Here is a 21,576-nt window from a genome sequence, read left to right as displayed (position 1 = left end):
AAACCGGAAGTTCAGCTGCAGTACCATAACATGCCGTCAGGGGGTCTAAAATCTAATCAGTTCCTGGTCTCATCAAGACCTACCCACCTACCAAATATAAAGACAATCCATCTTAGCCTTCTTGTTCACACACACACAGACACACAAACGCCAACGAAAACATAACCTTCTTGGCGAAGGTAAAAATCCTAATCAAAATGCCTAAAACACGTCAATAATAGGTCGAAACGTGACCACCTGTTAGGAGATTAGGTTTGTTACTTTAGTACAACCTGTGTCCTGTCCAGTATAGTCTGAGCCACTACAGATAGGTGTCGCTGCTGCAGTATTACAAATGCAGTTCTAGATATAAGAGTGTTGTCACCCAATATATACACATGAACAAAAATGTATTTCAAACGTTCACGACAATTAACAAAGCAGTATTTGAATTCCACACCGTAAACTACGACATCGGTCGGTCGCCTAGAATAGTCTAAGTACATCGGAGCAGGTTAAGTTTTAGGTTAGGGTCTAAGAATAATAAATCTTACTGGTCAAAGTAATGATCTACTTGCTGTTGTAGACAAATCTACATCAGTACTCCGTGTCATATCCAGTATAGTCTGCGTCAGCCGAACGGCGCTTTCCACGTGCTGACGGGTGAAATATCTGCTTGGTGAGTAGGTTACTTTGTTAGTTTAATACGTCCTCCGTCCTGTCCAGTATAGACTGAGCCAGGCGAACGGCGGTTTCCGCGTGCTGACGGGTGAAACATCTGCTTGGTGAGTAGGTTACTTTGTTAGTTTAATACGTCCTCCGTCCTGTCCAGTATAGAGTGAGCCAGGCGGACGGCGCTTTCCACGTGCTGACGGGTGAAATATCTGCTTGGTGAGTAGGTTAGTTTGTTAGTTTGATACGTCCTCCGTCTTGTCCAGTATAGACTGCGCCAGGCGGACGGCGCTTTCCGCGTGCTGACGGGTGAACGCGTCGTGAGGAACTCTCGGTGCTGGGTGGAGGTTGGGGTAGCGGGCCCTCAGGTACACGTCATCACACCCAGGGTACGAGCCGAGGGACGACAGCTCCATGGCGGCATCGCCGAGTCCCGCCAGTTTCCCCCCGCAGCTGGCCTCTAGTGCCCTCCCCATGTCGCCTATGCGGTGGATCATGTCGTACCTGCCGAACGTCGGTCACGGTTAGACATCAAGGTAATAAGATATGCCAAAAACCAGTTCAGCTGCAGAACTGTTACGTTCAAGAAGAGTTTTACCTTTAATTATTGAGTTGATGAATTTTAATGTGTCTCATGCCCCAATTCAGCCATGTAAGGCTGCAATTGTGTTAGTTGTAAATACACCAGTCTACATACAGTTACTCAAGCAACTGGATATGGTTTTGGAAACGGTCAGCGGTACCTGCCGAAATTCCCCAGATGACGTACCTTTCGTAGCAGTATGGAATAGCCACGAGGCACAAACAGCAACCAAGAGGACGTTTATGCAGGAGTTGATAGGGCACGTAATATTATGTAGATAGTTGATGGCACATTGGGCATTAAGTTTTAAAATGTAAATGTATGCGTTAAGTTGTATGTATGTCCATAATGTTTCAATTTTGGTGTAGTTTGTATGATGTATGTCTACTAGTTACTCCAGGAAGACTAGCTAGTACATGCTTGTCTGTTTGTACTTGTATGGAGAAAATAAAGCACCTATAGCTAAAGCGCCTACCTGCCGAACTTTCCCAGTTGCACAGCTTTGAGAGCTTTCTCTGCCGCCTGGTGGCACATCAGACACGTCCACTCGTAGGAGGCGTCGGGGCCACTCAGGTTGCTCCTAGCGGCTCGTAGGTCTGCTGCAGCCTGGCGATGCCAGCGAGCCGCCTCCCGCGGGTTGGGGAAGCCGCCTCCGTCCGATCTAGGCGGGACCCACTGGCCCGAGCCGGTCCGCCAGCCGCTGAAGTCCCCGCCCCGGTACCGCTCGTGGAACTGCTCCCTCTGGTGGCGATGGTACCCGGCGTAGGCGTTCCACCTGGTGAAGGAACTACTGAAGCTGCTGCCTCCGAAATCAAAGTCGCCACCTCCAGACCCATCCCCTCCTTTCGTCCTCCTAGGAAGGCCCTTCTCAAGCCTGCTGATCTCGGCCAGGATATGTTTGGTCACCTCGGTAGCCAGCTCGACGTTGTCAGGGTTCTTATCCGGATGCCATTGGAGGTAGAGGCGTCTCACAACCTTCTTTCTCTCCTTTCCTGGCAGCTTCCATGCTTCCTCCAAGATGTTGCTGACCTCTTCCATCGCGTCTTCAAGGCTCTGAGGAGGTTTGGCTGCTGAAGCATCGTCTTTGCCTGTCTCCCCTTCGTACGGGACGAGCGGACCCGGTACATAGGGACGGCAAAACTTGTAGAGGTCCACCGCACTAACTGTTTTTTTGTATCCGACATCTATGACATACTCCCTGCCCATATTGAACTTGAGTTCAGTGTCTGTCGGCTCCTCTTTGATGACCTGTGCGTACAGGAACGTCATGGTGTACTCTTTCTCCTCCTCTTCTGAATCCGTCTCGAAGTCTGTATCGTAAACCTCAAACCCCACATAGTCGCCAGGCGTGAAGTAGTGGGCTGGGTTGCTCGTCAGGAGGTGGTGATAGATTTCCGGAATGGGAGTGCCGAGGGTAGGAAGGGGGGAGTCATCTTGCTCACCCGAAGTGTACCGCTTTATCTTTGCCCTGTCAAGTTTCTTGGGAATGTCAGATGGATCTTTGACACTCAAAACCATCCCGAGGTGCACAAGGTTTACGAGTGGACGCCCAAGACCATCGTTGATGACCTCCGTTAGCTCACACAGAAAAGACTCATGCTCTTCAGACGCTGCGTCTGTATGTGCCACGTATAGGGTGTTGTCTTTGATGAAACAGTAAGACGTGCCCTCGCTGTCTTCAATCCGATCCTGTGATTCCTTGTACACAAGGCAAGTGATTAGTTTTCGTTTACAGCAGACAGTAACGGACGACACAAACTTTTCTACTGCAGCGATGACCTTCTTGTCGTCGCATCTTTCGCCAAGGGCATGTTTCGATAGACGAACTATGGCATGTCGAAAGTACGTGCTCAAGAATAACGACGCTAGTCTTGACTCCAGTACGCAATTGGCGCCCATCGTGCAAGTCATTTGCTCGTCTTCGTCACAAAGTTGTTCTTGTACGAGGGAGCTAAGATTCTTGGGCCTGAGATGAGATGGTAGTCGATCGATCAGTTCGTGCTCATCAGCAAACAAGCGGCAGTTCTCCAAGCGAACCAGGATAGGGTAGTTGAAGCCGTCCTTGACTCTGTCTGTGAAATGTGGGGTATCGTCAAATACAAGTTCTGCAGATTTGAGCAGCCTGCTCTCGCGACTAGGGAGGTACAGACACTGTAATTTGTGAAAGGAATCCTCCACTTCTCGTGTTTTGTAGGGTTTTCCTTTTCCAAACTGAATGGATGACTCAGGCTTCAGGCAACGAAACAGTCCAAAAATGGCGCTGTAGGTTGCAGTTTTCTCGTTGGGGTTCAAGGGTTGGCCTCCAGATGAGACATACAGCGCTTCCAGAACCTTTGCGTATTGCATTGGCGTTGGTTTTTCTGTAGCCCCTAATGAGACAAAAAGCTTGTGGTATTGCCCAAGCTCTATGGGCATACCATATAGGTATGGCCGAATCTCGTGTTCTTGGTCGAGATTGATAGCAACTTGCTCTGGTCGAACAAGTCTTCTGCCCTCTTCAACCGCCATGCAGGGGACGTTCCCTAATTTCTTCTTCAACGAACCGCCCTCAGAGGCTTTCTTTGAAAGGAACTTGTAGACTTCCAGCATCACTTTCCAAAGAGCTTTGCAAGCTGAGGGCGAGTTTGCTCCCTCTTCCATCTCCGTGTTTTTTTGATGAGCCAAATGTTGGCAAAGGCAGGTGACGTGGTTTGTAACGGTGTCCATTGATGGCTGTACTTGGATGCCAAGTTGACGACACAAAGCCTTGGAATCTCCTTGGTACTGCAACTTTTGGATCACGCTGTTGGGCAGAAGATTCGCCCTTGTCCAGCAAAGTTCTTGTTTGTGCTCCGGCACAGAGTCCTTGAAGCATACAAAGGGCAAGACGTCGCCATTGGCTCCATGTTGACTATGCAGTTTCACCAGATCAGGACGTGCCTCTACAGGTGCAATGAACCGGATACCAGACACTTCTTTGATGAAACTTCCTTCCGACAAAGTCTTCGTGGTGAAGAAGTGCTCGACCAAAACGTTTGATTTCTCTGTCAAGCGACTCTCTTTGCTCCTGGTTACTCTGGCCAGGTTTTCTACTTTCCTTGCATACTGCAGGAACAATTCATTCTTTACCTTGTGAATAATCCCGATTTCGACGAAGAACTTTTTCCACATTCCCGTTCGATAGTATTCAGGAAGGAAGTTTTCGTCTGAGACCATTTCACGGAATACGGGATGGCCGTCGTCGTAGAAATCACTTACGGGCTTTCTGCCTCCTTCCGATGGGATGATTCGTAGATGTCGTAGGCTTGCCAACAAAGATTCACGCGTACGTGCATGCTTCTCCACTGTATCCATACTAATCAACATCTGTCTTAGGTACTCAAGGTGCTCCTTCACTGCCTCATCACTCAGGTGGTCCATGTTTGGGAAGATGTACTGTCGGTACACCTCGGCATCTGTGATTCTTGAACACCCCAAGGCCGTATGTAGCTTCTTGAGGCTGTGGTTTCCCTCCAAGAAGACAGCGCCTGACCGGTTTATCCACTCATCCATGTCGGCTGTTGGGATTCCCGCCGGTAACACGTGGCACTGTATTGTGGTGCGGAGGCTGATGAGTTTCTCGTGGATTGTTTTGTACAAGGGCAAGGATCGCAACATGTCCAAATTCGCTTCCTCAGTTTTGAGCTTGTCTACTTCTTCCTCAAAATACTTCAGCAGTTCCGTAGCGTCGTCAGCGTCTAAAGGTGTTGAAGTGGCGGCTCTTTGCGCATCGAAAAGGGAAGTCAAGACTCTTAGAATCCCTACGTGGTTTGTGAGAGATGAGACAAAACGTCTTGCCAACTGTGTAGGTTTGGCGTTGAATGGACGGTCCGGGGGTGCACGGAGACTATGTATGTTCAGCTCAAGGCAATGGAGCTTGCGCATAGCTTTCGCCACCTTGATCTGCTGTAAAGATGGGGCTCTAACATCAAACGTCACCACAGTGTGTGCCTCGCCCAGTGGGACCATGTACGTTTTCCCTGATTGCACCATAGGGATTCTATCGTAGGTTGAGAAGGTCGAGGCATCGTAACGTCCCATCGTCGGTGAATGTGTGCAAGCCGGCAAGACAGCCCAGTTTCCAAACAAAGTTTTGATCGTCGAAAGGTACGTGTCTTGGTCTGACTCCTTCTTTGGCATTTCATGATCGAGGAATTGCCAAAGACGATATATCCAGTATTGAGGGGGAGACTGGTTCCATTCAACAGTGTTCCCCTGTCTCAATTTACTCTCGTTCAGTTCAAGTGGCAGCAGGCTGGACAAAGCCTCGACATCGAAGGAAAGAACTGACTTATCAGTATATTGACGTTGTAGGTCCGAGAGGCACGACCGGTCTACAAACAAATGTGGCGCACTTGGGACGAGGTTCGCGAATTTTGTGGCAAACACGGGGTTAGAAAGATCAAAGACTCTCAGGATTTTGTCTGACGTCAGAAGCAAAGGAACGCCATGTAGTTTGTGTTCCTTGTTTTTGTCTATTGTAGATGACAAACAGTAATGAAGGGCCACTTGAACGTTCTCTGGTTCTTTGAAACTTGTGCTGGACAGCTGGGCAGGAAGCGACGCTCCAATACGACACAATGGGTCGTCGTCTGCGTACGTCTGAAGAAAGTTGACCACTGATTCCGGCTTGACTTCTTTGACGTCAACTTCAGCTTCCTGAAAAGCGTCAAGAATTTCGTTTGGACTGGCTAGCAGCTTAAACCCTAAAGCCAGGAGGGTCTCTTTCAGGACCTGTCTTCTGGGCTTTTTATCGCTCTCTGTGCTCCCAGCATCTCTGTACTCCAATGTGTTGAAAAATGCCTCATCTTTTCCAGCTCCTGTTGGAGGTAGCCATTCTAATGCCATATGATTGTGGCTGCTGTTTAATGGCTCGCCATCATTGGGTCTGCAATCATCTGCTGTAGACCGTAAAACTGGCAGAAGACGAAGATGTTCGCGTTCGATGTGCTGGTAGAAAGCTATCGACAGGTCGTTCCACTGATCAGCCGTTTTTGAGACGGACGGAAAGAGACTGTGATATGACTCCAGTGATTTGTAGACGTTCTGTGCCTTTGGCGCTGATGATTGTTTCTGTTCTTCGTCAAAGTCAGCTGCTCGTTTCGCATCGAGCACCGCAGCGTACGCCGGAGCGATGACTTCTTTGATCAGCGTCTTGTTCCAGTCCGACTTCATCCCGCCTTTCTCGTCTTTCCACAGGTTTCTCTGAGCCTCGTGGTCCAGGGCGAAATGGCCATTCACGTGGACCGGGAGCTTTGTGTCTATGGGGAGTGGCAGGAAGCAAAATGCACGTTTGGGCCCCATATGATAACACTTTTGATCACTCTCTGATTGATGATGAGCCTTTGATATAGCAGGCTGTTTGCAGTGTTTGTGGCAGATAGCTGCTCCCCCTCTAGGAAGTAGACCCAACTCGCTTGATGCGTGGGCCTCTTTGATGCTGTTTGGAATGTCCTTGTCCTCAAATCCGATTCTCTGGTGAACTATCCAGCTCTCCTGGTGCTGACTGTTGTCACGTAAGTCCAGGTTGTACGTGACATGGTGAGTTGCCAATTCTTCAAGAGGCTCTTCACTATGAGCGCATTCAGCCACGTAGTCGGCAAATTCTCTTCGATCTTGCTTTGCCTCCTCCGAAATGATTGCTTCAGCGTGATAGACCTCTTTGGAGGTTCCGTCTGTCTCAATGATGGAGATCTTGATCTTTTCCACGCTGTTGAGGAACAGAAGGACCTCAAAGCTTTCCTCTTTAAATGTATCTATGAGTTCCAGGATTGTTTTCTCTGTCACTTCTTTGTTGCTGATTTCGGAGCCCTCTGCCATGGTCGCCGTGCGTAGAGGGAATCTGAACATGGTGCTGTCTGGAGACGAAAACTCAGCCTGGTCCTTGAGATAGCAACCAAACACGTCCTTGTATTGCTCTCTCAGTTCGGCGTCGATGTCCCGTAACATGCGTCCCGGGCACTCTTGTTTCGCTCCTGGGACAAAGCGAAGCTGCGGGTCGAAAACACACAGTGTGTCTCCCCCTGTCATGAAGGACGGGCAGTCCGTCAGGTGGTAGACCGCGTTGAAGCCGACTCCATACTTTCCCGTCTTTACCGGATCTTGCCCCTTACTGCCCTTTCCGAGGTTCTGTATGCCGGTCAGGTCTTCCTCCGTGAAAGGTCTGTTGTTGTAAACACACAGGGCAGGCCCTTGCAGGTCCTTCCAGGCGTCGTCGAAGATGTACTTGGTGCCGTGATGACGCTTGTCGAACACGAATTGGATTTCTGTTGCTCCGGCGTCGTCGGCATTTTGCAGCAGTTCCTTCAGGATCTCCTTACCGAAGGGGTAAGCATCCAGTAAGTTTTTGATTCTGTTGGTCAACTGTTCCACCTGGCCGAAATCAGTGCCAAAACAAGACAGGTTGTGTGAGTAGGCCTCCAGCGACTTGTGTCGTACCGGCTTCACTCCCAACTTGTCCACAGCTAAGTCTCTCGCCAAGCCTTTATGGCAGAACACCATACCTTCCTTCTGTTTAATCCAGGCACAGTCATTGTAACATACCCCAGAAGGCCTACGCAACACCCCACTCTCATCCGGGATCCAAAGGCTACGCTTTTGGATGTCTTCTTCCTCCAGGTCGCTCGCTGCCTTTAACAGTGCCAACGCCAGGTTGACTTCATGAGATTCTAGCGTTTTGTTTCCTCTGTCTTCCTTCAGGTGGTCAAGTGCACGAATGAAGTCGCAGGCTTCAAACGTTTTCTTGACTTTGCAGACCAAAAGGAGAGGTCTAAGTTCTGTGGCCAGTTCGTCCGGTACGCGGTACAGGTAAGGCGCACAAGAGAACTTCAAGCCAAAGGACACGTCTGACGGGAGGAGAAATCTCTTCGCCGTCTGGCTCATGATCATGATGAACGGAGTCTTGGACAGCCTTGTAGCTATCTCATTCTCATTGCATTTTGACCCTTTACAAAGCTTCTGGAGGTGTTGACATGTTTTGAGGTACGTTTTTTTCGTGCAATCCAAACCTTCCTTCGAGAGAGTCTTCATGTCAACGGCGACGATAGCCATAAGGTTTGTCAGGGTCTCAGATAGGTTTGGGGGTTTGTCTTCCAGACCAAGAAAGCTGCTAAGGCTGTGTGGCACTGTGTAGGTGCTGCTGTGTCTCCCCTTCCTTGTTGTGACAATTCTACTGCACATTATCGGACAGGAGACGCCTGCAATCACAACGTTCTTGCTCGGCTGAAGTTCAGCGGCAGAAAGCAGGGCATATGCAGGGTACTCAGAACCTTTCCAGTCAAAGGGCCATTCATGGGCCTTTTGCATGATTGGTAGAAATGGGATGGTGGACAATTGCTTTCCTGCCTGCTGCTGTCCTTTCTTGTCTCTTTTGTCCCTCGTTTTCTCATCGATGAAGTCTAGCAGGGCGACGATTCGCTTGCGAGATGCATTCTGATTGACCTCGTTCAAGCGAACTACCGACTCTGCACGTTCTATGACGACATCCCACGGCGCGTCATCCTTACACATGCCCAGTTCTGTCAACACCTGCAGACGGGAAGGTTTCAGGTAGGCGGTGTCTTTGGAACCATGTGGAAACCTCTGATCCTCGGGCAGGAACATCGCAGAGAGTTTCCCATCGGGGTGTATGAGGTCTCCAGGGCAGGACAGTTCTTGTCCTCTTGGGCTGGTGGGAATGCAGGCTGTGGTTCGGATTAAGTCATGGTATTCTCCGTTTTCCCTGCCTAAAATACGGAGCATCAGGGGGTCCCGTGTTTTGTTAGAGAGTTCGTGTATCATGGGGAAGAACAGTTTGCGGTAGAATCTCTCCTCTGTGTATGTGTGATCGGAGAGAAGCTTGGCACAGCCGGCCTGTTCGAATCCTTGCTGTGCCCATTCGGGAAGCTCAACGACAGTGTAGTCTGGAAGACACTGCTGCAGTGCCCTCCTGGCGGCAACGTTTTCACATGAGTTAAACGCGATTCCAGGGTCAAGGAATACTGCCGATGTGAAACTCAACCACTGTCCCCCAGACTCAAACAGAGGCGGTGGTGTACCATGCGATGTCAAGGCATCGTAGAAAGCTCTCACAAGGACGCTGTAGTGTGAGGTGCCCGTAATGTGACGGGGGTTAGGCCAAAATCTGTGGTACTGATAGGGAGTTAGTATGTCAAGTAGCAGCCCTTTCTTTGCCATGTCACTAAGGTCTAGAAGCATGGTGATGTAGGCCTTGCACACAGCGTCCTCCATAAGAGCCTTGTTCCACTCCACCTTCTGGTCGTTCGGGTCGGTGCTCGTCTCCTCCCACAGTCCTCCGCGATTGGATGCCACAGCAAAACTGCCATTCACGTGGACAGGCAGGTCTGTTCTTATAGACAGGGGTAGGAAGCAAAACACCTCTCCGCTTGGGGGATGGCTATCCTTGGAGGCGCCCTGATGGCTGCCATCACTTGACTTCAGCAACGCTGCCACACCGCCGCATGGAACAAGTCCTTCAGTCTTCCCTCTCTCGGACATTTCTGTACCCATGCAGGACGATATGATCCACTCCTCACTCATGTCTTTGCCCTCCTTTTGTCGGCAGGTTACTTTGACAATCATTGATGTTTCCAGGCAGTCCTTCGAATTCGTCTTGATGGTTCCTTGGCGTTTCACGACTTCCGACGTCGCCAACAGACAGTTGCTTTGGAATTGGAATTTGTCAGTCATTTTGTGACTGTGAGAAGGCGACTGAATCTGCATTTCACGCAAATATTTCACGGGTGACTTTGAGACATGGAGCGTTTCAACCATGCTCGAAGGGTCTTCGGACTCATCCAGGGTGTACATCGTTACTTGTCTGACATTCTGGGTGAAGAGTATGAGAGATTTCAGGCCTTCCTTGAAGCTTTCGGTTACCTTTTTCAAGTTTTTATTGTCAGGCGTACTGTACGACTCGGCGCTAATCTCGCTTACGGCTGCTTCCTGTGGTGTTCTTAACGGGAGCCTGAACAGAGTTCCGCGGTAGGGAGTACTGGTGCTGTAACCAAAGACACCCTGGAACGGTTTAAACTGGTTTATGAACCTTGCCAGCCTTTTGTTCTTCTGCAGGTCAAGTCCGATTCCCGGTTTAGACTTGTCTTTGATGTGTTTTGAGAGGTGCGTGGCGTGTGGGTCAAAGAACATGACTCGACTTCCACTCACAAAACTCGGGACGTCTGTAACAAGGTACACAGAATTGAAGCCAACCCCAAATCTGCCCACCTTCTCAAGGGCCTCCAGTTTTGTTTGCCCTCCTAGGTTCTGGATATTCTTGAAGTCCTCCTCACTGAACGTGGCGTTGTTGTACGCCCACAACGCCGGTCCGTGGCACACCTCCATGCCTTTGTCGATCAGATCCTTTCTGGATTCTTCGTTCTTCCGCCAGTCGACAAGGAACTTCACTTCCGTTGCTCTGGCGTCGTCCGCGTTTTGAATGAGTTCTTTGAAGATCCCAGCACCCCCGGGGTCGTCATTCAATATGTTCTTGAGACGCTGTGTGACTTTCTCGTACTGCCCACACTGGTCGAACCCAAATTCCTCGGCATCGACGACTCGCTGGCTGAGAGACGGCACCCCGAGTCGTTGTGCTGTGTCTAACGGTATCAGTTCGTGGAGAAGCTTGAATCCCTCATCCTCATCGAGTATGTCCTGCGCATCGCTCCAAGATTCATCGTTGTACGTGCACTCGCTCACGGGTTCCAGCACCACACAAGTGCTGTCCTTCGTTGCTATGGGAACCAACATCCTCTCTTGCACCTCTCCATGGATGTCTGGGTCGTGGACTAACCAGCCTATGATGTCCACGGATAACTTCAGATCTCTTTCTACTTCTGTTGACATCTTTGGCGTGGATTGTTGATTAATTTCTTGCAACGTTTCCACCAGGTCCGTTTGATTAAGGCTCTCTTTGACGCCAGCGCCTTTGAACATCTGCTCGAAGTCGCGGAACTCCGGATCCTCTGGCAGAATGAATCTGTAAGGTGCCAGGCTGAAGTTGAATGGGGAGGTCAGCGCCACTGCGTTCGCTGCTGCCAGACCGTCACCCTGCCAGACCCAAGGAGGGAAACCTGGGGATGACAGTAACCGCAGGGCAGCCGAGGCCGATGTCTCTCCTGCTGCCAACCTGGCGTCGATGTGTTGATAGATTTTCGTCAACATCTGTACAACACGGTGCTTGTCAGGACGTGTTGACTCTCTGTAGTGGATGCATAATGTTTTGAGTTGCTCGACGACTTTCTTGATCGGCAGTCTGTCCTTGTCCCATCCGAAAGCAGAGATAAAATCAGCAGATATCCTCCCGTCATCAACAATCGGCATGGTCGCGCCGACGAGCTCTGCACACTCCGAACCTCGAGCATCTCTTGGGCTTACAAACGCGGCGTTGTTTGCCTCAGGATACCACTGTAGCCCTGGCAGATAGGAGCTGGGTCTCTCTGAGCAGACCGGTAAGAAGCTCACGTCCATGAGTGCAGTTTTAAGGAACACGCCTTTCACGAGAGTCGTCAACATCCTGTGATCAAGAACAGACACGATTTTAGCGGCCTTTCGTTTTGTATCAGGCAGGGTCAACTTTCCAGAATCATAGAAGGTCTGTACGTTCTTAGCACTGCGTAGAATGTCCTGTGCAGAAACCTTTTGTCGCATTCCAAGCAGCAGCAGAGGTGCCAGTATAGCCTTCTCTGCGTAGGGAGGTCCTGGGAAGACTGGTTCGCCCAGTAACACACCAGAGTCCGTCTCTTCCGGGCTGAACAGCTCGGTCGGGGCCACTTTGGTGTTGCTGTTGCTTGTCACGAATGGCAAAGTTTGGATTTTCTTAAGGATGCTCGGGTCCGTGCCCGTTGCCTGTAAGGTATGGAGCCTCTTGAGAATCCACAGCATGAGAGAGTCCGTCTGTTCTGTGGTGTAGTCGCCGCGGCGAACCTTCTCTATCATCCCCGCCAAAAGCTCTGTTGTACTCAAATGTTGGAGTCCAAGAAGCTGCCCAATCGTCTGTGATTCCAGGTCTCTAGTGACGATGAGGGTTGTGGGAAAGGATAGACCTTTAGTGAGTGGGTCAGTAGTGAGGTCTGGAGCGATCTGTCGCATGTTCCCTCCGGGACCCAAGGCTGCCAGGTATCTTGGTTTCAAGTTTGAATCATCGACAGCTTCAAAGATGGGCAGTTTGGCCAGCAGTCTGCGCTCCGTGTCGTGAAGACTGTCCCCCTTGGCAAAGAAAGCCCGCAACGCGCCTTTAGCTTCGGCGCTCAACGCGCCAACTTTTGGGACAACTTTGTCCGCCCCGACGGCAATCAGAAGCCTCAGCAGCCCTTGTGGGGTACAGCGGTGAATAAACTCCTCAAGCCTCGGGTGGTTCAGGTAAGGCGGTTCGCCCTCGAGCACCTTCGCGCCCACGTCACGAACAAGGTTCTTGATGACGTCAGGCATCGTCGTTTCACCATATTTGGGACGGATGACCGTCGAGGGCTGTTCGAGTCGGACCATATGAGTCGCATTCGTCCCGACTACGGGGAGGATAGGGAGGCCGACGAAGGGACTGAGATCTTCGGCAAAGTGAGCTTTTAGATACTGCCATAGTTGGGGTAACCAATCCGCGGAGGGCTGCTGTGAACGCGCGCCGAGGTACCAAGTCACGTGACTTACCTGTAACCAATCAGGCGGCAGTGCGTCTCTCAGGTGACTGGCAACAAGCTGCGGGGTGAGATGACGTAGTTGGAGGCAGGGCTGGCCGGTGCGTGCTGGCGAGAAGACAATTGGAAGATTTTTAAAAAGTTTTGTTTGAATCTTTGCTTATTCATGAAGAGCTCATGGAGACCTGAAGGTTGCTTTTCTCTGAGGTCATGAGGGAATAGGTAAGGGTCATCAGAAGGAGATCATATCTCACAATTCAAAGATCGTCGAAATAGAAACTACGCAAGCAGTCGATGGCCAATCTTGCTCACTGAAGGCCAACCGACATAAATTAGTAAAATCTTTGCTATGGAAAGAAGGCTCTCCAGCTGAAATGCCAAGAACCCAATATCTTAAATACGCACCTTTTCCCTCTGCCTCTCTCGCGGCCTTCTGCAGGTGGTGTAGGGTAGGGTTGTCGATGTCCGTATCCAGGAATCGCCCACTGAGACCCGGGAGAAGGGTCCTGGGATGCTCCTCAGAGTCGATGAAGATTGTTTTGTCGTGTTTTGTTGAAAATGTAGTGAAAGTCTTGTCGGCCAACGGAAGGAGTTCGATCCCTTCCATTGCGGCATACTTCTTATCGTCGAGCGCGTACTCTAGCCAGGCCAGTTTGTATTCTCTCAGCCAGTTTTGCACGCCCGTTCTCTTCATGGTTGTTCTCAGCAGCTCCGGAGTGACTTCGTTGAGAGAGGAGCGGGAGAAGGTGTGGTCGACTGCCTGCATGACGTGTTTCGGCAGCTCCACCACATCTAGTCCGGCACCGACCAAGTAGTCTAGAACCGCAGTTGAAACAGACGTCCTATTGAAGACTGCGTCTTTCGGGGTGATCCACTTTCCATCGTTTGCAGGTGTCCACACAACCTTTTGGAATGGATGAGTCTTTATTATTTAACGGGCAGTCCACACATTTCATATCAGTCTGAATTTTGTTGCATTTACAAAGTACAGCTCAGTAGTTTTTAAAATTTGCAGTCAAGATTTTAAACGCATCATCGATTATTTACGTTAAAATTCACTTATCATAAAAAAAACGTGTTCCAGTTCCAGTTTCATGTCCAGGTCAGGATTACTGTATTTATACGCATATACATATAAAATAAGTACATTGTATGATCATACTATGAGTACATTTAAATGTCGTCAGGAGCAGTGATCAGATTAATGTGCTGGTCATTCGTTTAACACGTGTACCAGGTAGGGGAGAGTTTTTGTATCTTTTCTTGCGACATGGTAGTGGGATGTCCAACCTTCTGGTTGAGTACAATGTTGAAGAACGGTCGGAGAGCTGGTTTCCAGTGCTGAGCAGTGTGGTGCATGTCCGGGAGCGCCCGGTAGAGGGCGTCTCTGTCACAGCAGTGCGTGGCGTCCGTGACGAGGCGGGCGTAGGCAGACGGCAGGATCTCACGTACCAGAACCTCGTTCCACCTGGACAGGAGAAAAAAAGGAAAAGTCCTGAAGAAAGTACGAATACACATCTGAAGTAGTAGGCTATGAACATGAGAAAAGCCATGCTCTGTTGTTTCTGTATTGAAGACGGTACGAATACACGCTAACGAAATTAGGGGAAATATACTGTAGCCTTTAGGATTGATAGATAGACCTTCTTACAAGGAGTAACAATACATCCTTTTGAATTCAGATAGTTAATAACTAGAAATTCTACATTTTTGTTAAAACAGATGACGATGTACTCAAGAGATGACGATGTATTCAACAACTTATAATTATATCGGCACCGCCATCAAACAAGAAAATTTTAAAAGGAATAAAAAAAACATATTATGTTAATGAATGAATAATGACATATAATGGTACATAAACTAACCAATAGTTAGCCTGATTACCAAACCTATTTTGGCTCCTACATCCTCTCTCTCTATTTGCGGAGAGGATGTAGGAATCGGGAGCCGAACTAGGTTTGGGAACCAGCTGCAGGCTACCAATAGATACATGAACAACAAAGCCTACTTCGCCGCAGAGTCGCTCTTCTGGTCCGTCCCTGTCCACTTCAGACTCCTCCTGTTGTCGCTGACGCCGAAGAAGCCGTGCACGTGGACAGGCAGGCCGGTGGACAGCGACGGTTCTTCAGGCAGCGGCAGGCAGCAGAACGTCCGCCCGTCAAGCTTCCTGCCTCCACCAGGGTCTGTCAAAAACAATTAAAAATTGTCAATCAAAAACCAATAAAATTAGTGGTGGGTTGCTCATTCCTTGACAGAGGCTGGAGTTGCACAGTCGAATATTTTGTGTTTGCCATTACCGTTCACTTAAACTTGTTTCATAATGACTTCTACCAACGTTACACAGATGAACTTTCAAGATAAAATTAGCAAATTTCTGTCTGAATCTGTAAAAAAAACTATTGATCCTAAAGTCTGGAGGGAGGCAAAGACTTCTGATCTTTATATTTGTTACAGTCAAAAGCACGACCATCAATCCATAGGATAGAAATCTCCAAATCTCTCACCGATGTTTTAGTAATTAACATGATAACGAACATGATAACCACACTACAAGCCTACACTACAGTCTCTCACCGATGTTGTTGTGCGGAGGCAGGTGGTCGGCCATCGGCATCGCCACTCCCACCCACGGGAGCAAGCTCAGCTCTTCGGACAGCTTCTGTGCCTCTTCTGAGATCCCCCGTCCCTTCACGTAGTTTGTGACGAGCCAGTCTTGGGTAGGTAGACCGTCTACTGTCATTGAGAATCGACATGTATTGACGATGGTCTCTCGGTTGTCTACTGGTACCTTCAGAGCTTTTTCCACGTCGGCGTGGAAACGGGAGGCCCTTTCATGTTCAGATGGGTTGCTCATGGAAACGCGGTACTCTGTGGCGCTTTGACCCGAATCTTTTCTGGAAATCAGCTTGACAGACCGTACGTGATGCAGGAACAGCAGGACAATGTCGCCATCTGACTTGAAAGAGTCGAACAAGTCCACAATCTTGCCATCATCGTAGAGGGTCGCAGAGATTTTTGACGGCTTCTGTCTCAAGGGAAACCTGAAGATCGTGCCATCGAAGAATCCGGTTTTGAAAGGATCTTCGGCACCTTCAAACTCAAAGAGGTTCTTAAAAGGAGAGAACTGGTCTTGTAGGCGCTCCATCTCCTCAGCATCGTCTATCAAATGCCAATCGCAGCCGCTCTGCAATTCGCCGTCTATAAGAAAGATGTTCTTGTGTGGATCCAGTATGGCGACACGGCTTCCACTCAGGATCATGGGCAGATCTGGGAAGAAAGGTGCGGGACAACGTTTTACTATCCATTAGCATTTTGTATATTTGATAGGATTCAGGCTTACGACTTCTGAATGAGGCTTTTTAAGGCTTTATGTATATTTCATTTATGAGGCTTTATTTAATCTATGAGGGACTTTTTGTCCAAACATCGACCCATGTCAACACTGTCAGCCTCTTTTCAGACTCAACTGTCAACGTTACGCGACCTTCAAGATGTTTTGTATAAAGGTCTTTGATTCCAGACATATTGATGTAGAGTGCTGCTGTCCACTTTACGTTCCTTACATGTGGCCATGGTCTGCTTTCCGGTAATTCATTTGTCGACATCCATTGGCCTCTGAAGACCATGGAACAACACCCTAGTAGCCTCTACCATGCTTCAGAGGGGGATGGAAAGAGTAGAAAATTTGCCAAATACATAACACACCAGGGGGTTAGCCGCTAAACATACTGTTCACCGCTCTTTATGGGACTAACTCGACAACTGGTATGTTATCAGACCTATCTTTCTACTGTACTCCAGTCGCCTCTTAAGCCTGGTAGACGCGAACATTATAGTACAATAACAGTACGTTTTCTGTACCTTACCTGTAAGATGGTACACGGAGTTGAATCCCTGCCCAAACCGACCTATCTTCATGGGGTCGCCTTTCTTCACGCTCATGGATAAGTTCTGGATATTTTCCCAGTCCTCCTCGGTGAAGCAGGCGTCGTTATAAGCGCACAAGGCCGGGCCCTGACACGGCACCAGCTTGGGAGAGCGGAGTGTCTGAGTGCGGTAGGGCAAAGGACGGTAATAAGGCTTCCTATCTTAATACATGGCAAACATTAATTTAAAACTAGAGTTCCACGATCTCATACCTTCGCCAAATGATGTTAGCATTTATGACTAAGAAATTATAGATTAATCCCCCTGATTGTGCAAATAGGATCCTATATTGCATCAATTATATCTGTTGATCATATTCTACACCAGAACACAGTCTCATCTTATCAAAGAATGGCATTATAGCATTTCCTCATAAATTATGCAAATGGGGTCCTTCTTTGAATAAGTTATGTTTAATTATGTTCACCTTCACATAACTTTCAAATATCCCAAGTATGAAATTCCAGGCAGTTACCACTATGTAAGTATAACATTTTCTAATTAATTATGCAAATTAAGTCTTCATTTGCATAATCGATATCTGCCTGTATTTCTGCCGCTCTTAATTACATATGTCACAAGCTTGAATAGTCCTATCATGGAATGCAGCTGATTTATAGAATTTCCTCATTAATTATGCAAATTACATAACATTTGAATAATTATAATATTATCATGTTAAGCATCACTTCAGCTACCTACATGCCAAAAATCACGACGACCCATCAATCAGTTCTTGAGTTATCCGCCTTTAAACATTTTTCTACTAACGCCCCTGCAGTTCCAGAGAAAGCCGCTAGAGGGCCCAAACTCATGCCACTTCTTCCCCAGCACAAGAGCTACCTACCACCCCAATTTCGTCACCCTAGCATGTCTACATCACGAGATATCAAAACCGGAAGTTCAGCTGCAGTACCATAACAAGCCGCTAGGGGGTCCAAAATTTAATCAGTTCCACGTCTCATGAAGACCTATCCACCTACCAAATATCAAGACAATCCATCTAAGCCTTCTTGAGTTATCGTGCTGACACACACACACACACACACACACACAGACACACGAACGCCAACGAAAACATAACCTTCTTGGCGAAGGTAAAAATAATGTTTACCTTCGCATTATGGTCTGCTCTGTTAATTCATACTCAAACACATTCTTATACATATATGGTCAGATAGGAAGTCTATATTCAAATCCCCCCTGCTACAAAATTGCAGCATGATGTATCCCAACACTAGTTACTATGGTAACAGACGTCTGTTTCGGGTCATTGACCTTATTGGTTTGGAAAAGAAGAAGAGGAAGAAACATGGCAAAAACAATGTTTTCCTTCGGTAAACATAAGTAGAAAGTGAACATTTCTAAAGCAAAAGCATCATGTTTCCTTTCACAAGGTCTAGCCTAAAAAAAACTACTGTTCTGTTTATTCTTACTCAAACTATTCAGACACATATTTGGTGGCCAACCTGTTCAACTTGCTACATAATGTAATCCAACCAACACCACAGCAGGGTGTCTACCGCAACACCAATTCCCTTTGGTGACAGACGGTGGCAAAATATAAACATTTATCAACATACTAATGTTATTACTACTTACCTTTATCAACATACTAGTACTAATAAAATTACTGACCTTTTCCCCGTACTGGGTCTGGTCGTACAGAAATCGCACCTCGCTGGCTCCGGCATCCTCGGCGTTCTGGATCAACTCCTGATGGAAGAAACATCTTTCGTAATCGTGCATCGTGAACATTATTTATTTGGTTTTGGCCACCAATTAGAACCTAGTACTCTGCTACCTAAATCAACATATGAAAGGTCTCATATTTACGTCGACACAAACAGATAAAAAAAGAGAGATAGTGACAGTTAACAAGTACAACACTGAAATCTTCCACTTCTCCGTGATGTACACCAAAAGTGACGGTCCCAAATAGCGTCAGTTAGGGCTGCGTTGGACAAATGGTCGGCCTAGACGAATCCCTTAAAGTACGGAGGCCCGTAAGTACAGGCCTGCGTGTCTGCGCGAATACCTTCCACGTCTGCGCGAATACCTTGCACACCCTTTGGGGCCCATAAAGGGTAGCCCATCAAGGTAGCCCAAGCCCTAGCCTAGCCCAGCATTTCCGGATACCCTTTTCTGTGCCAACGAGGAAGGTATTCGCGCAGACGAGGAAGGTATTCGCGCAGACGAGGAAGTTTTTTCTGTGCAGACGTAGAAGGTATTCGCGCAGACGTGGAAGGTATTCGCGCAGACGTGGAAGGTATTCCCGCAGACGAGGAAGGTATTCGCGCAGACGAGGAAGTTTTTTCTGTGCAGACGTAGAAGGTATTCGCGCAGACGTGGAAGGTATTCGCGCAGACGTGGAAGGTATTCCCGCAGACGAGGAAGGTATTCGCGCAGACGAGGAAGTTTTTTCTGTGCAGACGTAGAAGGTATTCGCGCAGATCTGTACTTACGGGCCTCCGTATTAAAGCTTTCGTACGTCTGTGCGAAAAAATCGGGACCGCGACGTATCGGGCTTTATGGCCCAATGATCGGAATATCGAGGTCGTGGCAAGTTTGACAGTATACCCGTAGTCAAGTGACAATGGTTATATCCGCTTGCATCAAGGTCTATATCTGTAATACAAAATCGATCATAGCATTTTTTTTCTTACCTTCAGAATCTGGCCCCCGTCTGGATACTTTATGAGAATGTCCTGTATGTATTTATACAACGGCGGGGTCTTCTGGCCAAATTTGTGTCCTGCATACGAGAGAGTGTGTTCAATTAGATCAACAACATGTTTAGCGAGTGTTGTGTGTTACGTAAGGCCACCGTGACACCGGCTTAACTTTATGGATGACACCCGCGCGCGCATTGATTTTTGCCTGTTCTCAAAAGAAAAAAAAAAGATCCCCCGATCGAGGCTCTGGCCTGGCTCGAGGCCTGGTTAGTCCATGGTAATTAGCGACAATACGGAGCCGAAGTTCCACGACTCAAGATCTCAGCACATACGTACGGTGCCGATTCATAAGGCCCGCATGTAACGGCTTGTCGTATACGTCGCTATGTACTACCGCAAATTAGCAATACCAGTTTTGTATTCCTGTGCTTAAGTAAATAGTAGCATTTTTTTTTGGCCCAATATTTTTATTCGCCCACGCGCACTAGTTTGGGGGTCTTCAGAGGATGTCATCCATAAAACTAAGTCGGTGTGGCCTAAGTGTAAGGGCGTGAGTGTGTGTGAGTTGCATGGTCAGCATAACCCCAAAGGGGCAGGATTATGATGATAGATATTTTGTGGAGATAGATCTGTTCTACATTCATCAAACTATTAAGACCTCAATACATGTACAATATCAAATGCTCGCTGCTACTTTAAACCTGGTCAAGTTGAAAAGTTCCTACATCTATCTATTTATTTATTTATTTCATCATAAGACGCTTACGTGTAGCCCCATTCAGCTTACATTGGCTGTTTTCCAAGGGAGCCAAGCAAAATTACACAAGACATTGTTACATACAGTAAAACAAGAATGGACATTATAAATTAACATAAAAGCCTTATGCGTCAAAACAGAGTCATAGTCCTATGCTCTTAGCCCTAGCCGTTCAGAGGTCAAAAACACAAAAAAACAAGAGTTCCGAGATCTCATACCTCCATGAAATATGGGCTTGCTTTGTCATACTTCATGCAAATAACCTATACATTAACATAATATATGCTATATGCATATATGGCGCTACTTACACATGTCACGAGGTATAAAATTCCCATCATTCACCGACAACAGTCATAATTGGTATCTGTTGATGTTCCGCCTTCCACAGATTAAATGGATTACATGTATAAAAGAACTACTATAAAGAACACTGTAATTATAGAATTTTCTCATTAATTATGCAAATTAAGTCCTCGTTTGCATAATTTTATCTAATTATGTACAACTCTCTCTCTCAGCTACCTAAACATCAAAAATGATGAAAATACATTGTTCCTATCTGGACTTATTGGCTTGAAAAGTTTTTACCAGAAACTAACCTGCAGTTCTAAAACAAGCTGCTAGGGGGACCAAACCCACACCACTTGTCCCTGACAGAAAAAGCTGTCACCAAAAAGTCAAGACCATAGCATGTTCAGGACAAAAGATACAAAAACCGGAAGTTCTGCTGCAGTACCAAGGTCATCCAACAGGAGGCCCATATTTGACCTTGACCTTTGTCTTCCTAAGACTTACCAACATACCAAATATCATCACAATCCATAAAGGCGTTCTGAAGTTATGCTGACTACAAATGTGCGGAAACACAAACACACACAGACAGACACACACACAGACACGCTAAAAACAATACCTCCATTTTTCATGGAGGTAATCAAGGAATGGAGGTCAGAGTTCAGGTTTCATATGGAGTTCAGGTTTCATATGGCATATGTCTCGTATCTGTGACATCTGAGTAAAGGCTGTAACTAGTAAGGTTTTAAAAAACGTGAAACATGAAGACTTAACTTACGGTGTGCCATGATGCGCAGAAGGTTCACGTCCGTGTCTTTCACTGTACCATTGTCTCAGTCAGTCCGTTTGGTGGCGAGATGATGGAAACAGCGAACTGTGGCGACGAAACAGGAAAGTGTGCATGAATTGGGCACCAAGGCTACTCCTTAAGTACTCTCCAAGCAGAGGTTTGGGGTTATTTTTAGCGTGTTCTTAGACTTTTTTATCGGGTTTCTCTTTTGCACTGAATTGTTTTTGTCTGGTGGTGGGAAAAAATCA

At 47.6% G+C, this 21,576-nt stretch overlaps 1 protein-coding gene across 1 annotated transcript; it reads right to left on the bottom strand.

Moving 5' to 3' along the window:
- Positions 1-205: 205 nt before the first annotated feature.
- LOC109468211 (sacsin-like) lies at positions 206-21,326 on the bottom strand. The gene is made up of 10 exons (XM_019766466.1): positions 21,317-21,326; positions 19,476-19,564; positions 18,448-18,525; positions 16,749-16,929; positions 15,484-16,149; positions 14,891-15,062; positions 14,170-14,347; positions 13,285-13,783; positions 1,710-12,987; positions 206-1,155 (listed from the first exon to the last, which is right to left on the bottom strand). Exons 1-10 carry the CDS (start codon positions 21,324-21,326, stop codon positions 888-890), a joined length of 13,419 nt encoding a protein of 4,472 aa, XP_019622025.1. The 3' UTR covers positions 206-887.
- Positions 21,327-21,576: the final 250 nt, after the last annotated feature.

This window comes from Branchiostoma belcheri, unplaced genomic scaffold, assembly GCF_001625305.1.
Source record: "Branchiostoma belcheri isolate BF01 breed outbred unplaced genomic scaffold, Haploidv18h27 scaffold196, whole genome shotgun sequence".
Classification (NCBI taxonomy): domain Eukaryota; kingdom Metazoa; phylum Chordata; class Leptocardii; order Amphioxiformes; family Branchiostomatidae; genus Branchiostoma; species Branchiostoma belcheri.
Note: the sequence above shows the minus strand (reverse complement) of the source record. Positions and strands in the feature narration are given on the sequence as shown.

Coding starts and splice junctions, on each gene's coding strand:
- LOC109468211 (XM_019766466.1), bottom strand. Junction 16,150..16,748: donor CTCCGTGTACCATCTTACAG/GTAAGGTACAGA, acceptor CTTTCTTCCCAG/ATCTGCCCATGATCCTGAGT. Junction 1,156..1,709: donor CAACTGGGAAAGTTCGGCAG/GTAGGCGCTTTA, acceptor GACGTTCGGCAG/GTACGACATGATCCACCGCA.